Source organism: Barbus barbus, assembly GCF_936440315.1.
Source record: "Barbus barbus genome assembly, chromosome: 28".
In the NCBI taxonomy this organism is placed as follows: domain Eukaryota; kingdom Metazoa; phylum Chordata; class Actinopteri; order Cypriniformes; family Cyprinidae; genus Barbus; species Barbus barbus.
Window position 1 is genome coordinate 7,700,211 of NC_136756.1, and position 2,858 is coordinate 7,703,068.

At 39.9% G+C, this 2,858-nt stretch overlaps 1 protein-coding gene across 1 annotated transcript; it reads left to right on the forward strand.

Annotated features, from left to right (window-relative positions):
- The first annotated feature begins 1,229 nt into the window (after positions 1-1,229).
- On the forward strand, positions 1,230-2,422 carry nkx3-1 (NK3 homeobox 1). The gene is made up of 2 exons (XM_079383502.1): positions 1,230-1,439; positions 1,879-2,422. Exons 1-2 carry the CDS (start codon positions 1,322-1,324, stop codon positions 2,295-2,297), a joined length of 537 nt encoding a protein of 178 aa, XP_079239628.1. The 5' UTR covers positions 1,230-1,321; the 3' UTR covers positions 2,298-2,422.
- The last annotated feature ends 436 nt before the right edge of the window (positions 2,423-2,858 follow it).

Genomic DNA, 2,858 nt, shown 5'->3' on the forward strand with positions numbered 1-2,858 from the left:
GTTGATGTGAAGCATATTTATATTTAAAATATTCATAAAACCATTGGAGTGGATGCTAATGCCAGACACAGACTAAGTTGTTAAGTTTGTTAACTGTAGAGTATTTCTGGTCTTATGTTGGTGGGAGGTCATGCCGGTGGACAATACTACCGTTTGTCACTCTCAGCTTTTGTGTTATTCCAAGCAAACTCCCCGCTCTCCTGGGGCCAGTGCGTCCTCTTTCCCCGTCCCGTTCTCTACCTCAACATGCCTCCCCCTTAACCACATCTCTCTCTGTCCGTGTCTCTCCTTCTCTCCTTCTCTCCCCTCTGCCCAGGACTGTGGGGTCACACAGAAGCACAGGGGCACAACAAACAAACAGCCATACAACAACGTGTGGGTCAGGAGAAGGAGCCGGGACCAAATATGTTGAAGTCATTAGCTCCACGGGGAGGGGGCCACCCACTCTGACCCGGCCTGACTAAGGATCCTCCTTTTGCTTATGAACACATACCCCGGTGCCCTGGACCTCAGGGTTTACCCCAGCTTGACATCCAGGGATGATAGGAGACTAATACTGATATCTTGTTACACAATAAATCTCACTAAATTCTCAACTGACTGAGAATGAGGGGCAGAGCGGCTCAGTGTAGCAGTAATAAAAAGCTCAGTGTAAACTACTGCGCATGCATTTGTTGTATCTCAAATGCAGTAACATTTTCTTAGTTAAAGGATATATTCAAATATTCATCTTTTAAAATATGCAAAATGAAAATGAATTACAAATCCAAAATTCAAGAGACTGAAAGTATGGGAACTTTTTTTTTTTTTTTGGTAAATGTTTTGTAGTATTTGAAGTTTGTATGAGTCATTTCAAACTATATATATATATATATATATATATATATATATATATATATATATATATATATATATATATATATATATATATATATATAAACATTTTTATGTTATTTTATATTTAGCCTATTATTGTATATTTTTATATTGAAAATTTATTATATTTTATATGTTTATATAAGATTGCGGGTTGAGAGTACAACTAAGTAAATATAAATAAAATATGCATACAGTGTAAATGTATTAAGAGGTCTGTGTCTGGTGTTTGACAGAGTGATGGTCCATCAAGACGTGTCTGTTTTCGCCATCAGCGAGCCTGGACCGATGACGTAGCACAGGACGCTCCTCCGATAGGAAGAGACAGCAGCGCTCACGCGCTACTTAAAGTCAAGCAGCGGAGCTGGAGAGTGCAAGAGACAATTACTCACCCCGAGGAAGAAGACGCTTTATCCTTACCTTTATCGGGAATTTAGCAACGTAGATGGCGGCTTCAAACAAGCAGCTGACGTCGTTTTTCATAGAGGACATTTTATCCTTAAAAGAGGGTAAAACAGATGACTCCTGCAAATCTGAGAGCGACAGCACAGACGGACGAACAGGTGAAGACAATTTCTGAAGAAGTGCACTTCTGGCTTAGTTAGTAAAGATTAAGCACTTATATTATTTGCATGCCACACTAGAAGGCAGTTAGCTAGATAGTTTAGGTAAACTGAATATGTATGCCTTACGGAAATTAACAATGGTTTTAGTATAGTAAAAGTGTAGTAAATTAGCAAAAACATGTTTGTTTGTTTTTTTTTGGCGGATTGACTTCCATTTGTATAACCACAGTTTTACTAGGCTACAAATACCATTTATTATTTATTTATTTTTGTAGTAAAACCATGCTTCATTTTTGTATGTTAGGCAGTTAGTTAAAATTAAACCCGACATTGTATTTTTACTAGCTAGCACAGATCTCTGTCAGGTTTAGATGTGTTCTGAGACCAGTTTTCCTGTGAGAAGCTGAGTTTAAATGTATCGCACTTACGTTGACAGTCTCGGAGGACGGGTCGGTGTGTCGGAGCCCTGAGGGTAAACCAGAGTCGTCCGCGGATGTGACGGGAGGCTGCGGGAAGAAGAAGCGGTCGCGCGCCGCGTTCACGCACCTGCAGGTGCTGGAGCTCGAGAAGAAGTTCAGCCGCCAGCGCTACCTGAGCGCGCCCGAGCGCGCGCACCTCGCGAGCGCGCTGCACCTGACGGAGACGCAGGTGAAGATCTGGTTCCAGAACAGGAGATATAAAACCAAGCGGAGGCAGCTAACGACAGACTTTCAGAAATCCGACTCCACCGCTGTGGCTTCTACAGATGAGGACTTCTTCAGAGCTTCGCTTTTAGCGACGGTCTATAAATCATATCCATACCGGCCTTACGTGTATGACTTACACGGACTGAGTGTATGGAGACCAGCACTGTGATGACAGGACATTAACATAGACTTTCTCAGATTATTGGTAATAATATTCTTTATTATTATGGTGATTTTTTTAAGTATTGTACAGCTTTGTATTCTGTGAAATAAAATATTTTTTTTGCAAAGGTGCATATGTGTTGCATGAGCTACAGGTCACTTCAATTATATTTTTTTTCAATCATCCCCACTTCATCTTCACCTTTTTCTTTATTCAATTCATAAATTTAAGAAGTCCAGGGACGCGTGATCTCGTGCTGTTATTATGGACAGAAAGCCACATATCTTTACCTTTATCTTGCATTTATCTCACTTATGTTAAGGTGAAATGCATTTTTGCCTTTAAAAAGACTTAGCATACTTCTGACCTTTTACTTTAAAACGACTGAGGAACTTAAAGAATATGAATCTAAGTGAACTGTAAGAAAAATAGTGCAACTAGTCTATATGCTATATTTATGGGCATCCATTTTAGCCATTAATTCACCACAACTTAAAATAGTTACAAATGTGAGTGTGTTGGAAGCTCATAGCCTACATGTTTGTAATATGGCCTTCGATGAGCTTA

Coding starts and splice junctions, on each gene's coding strand:
- nkx3-1 (XM_079383502.1), top strand. CDS start 1,322: ATGGCGGCTTCAAACAAGCAGCTGACGTCGTTTTTCATAGAGGACATT. Junction 1,440..1,878: donor CAGCACAGACGGACGAACAG/GTGAAGACAATT, acceptor TTACGTTGACAG/TCTCGGAGGACGGGTCGGTG.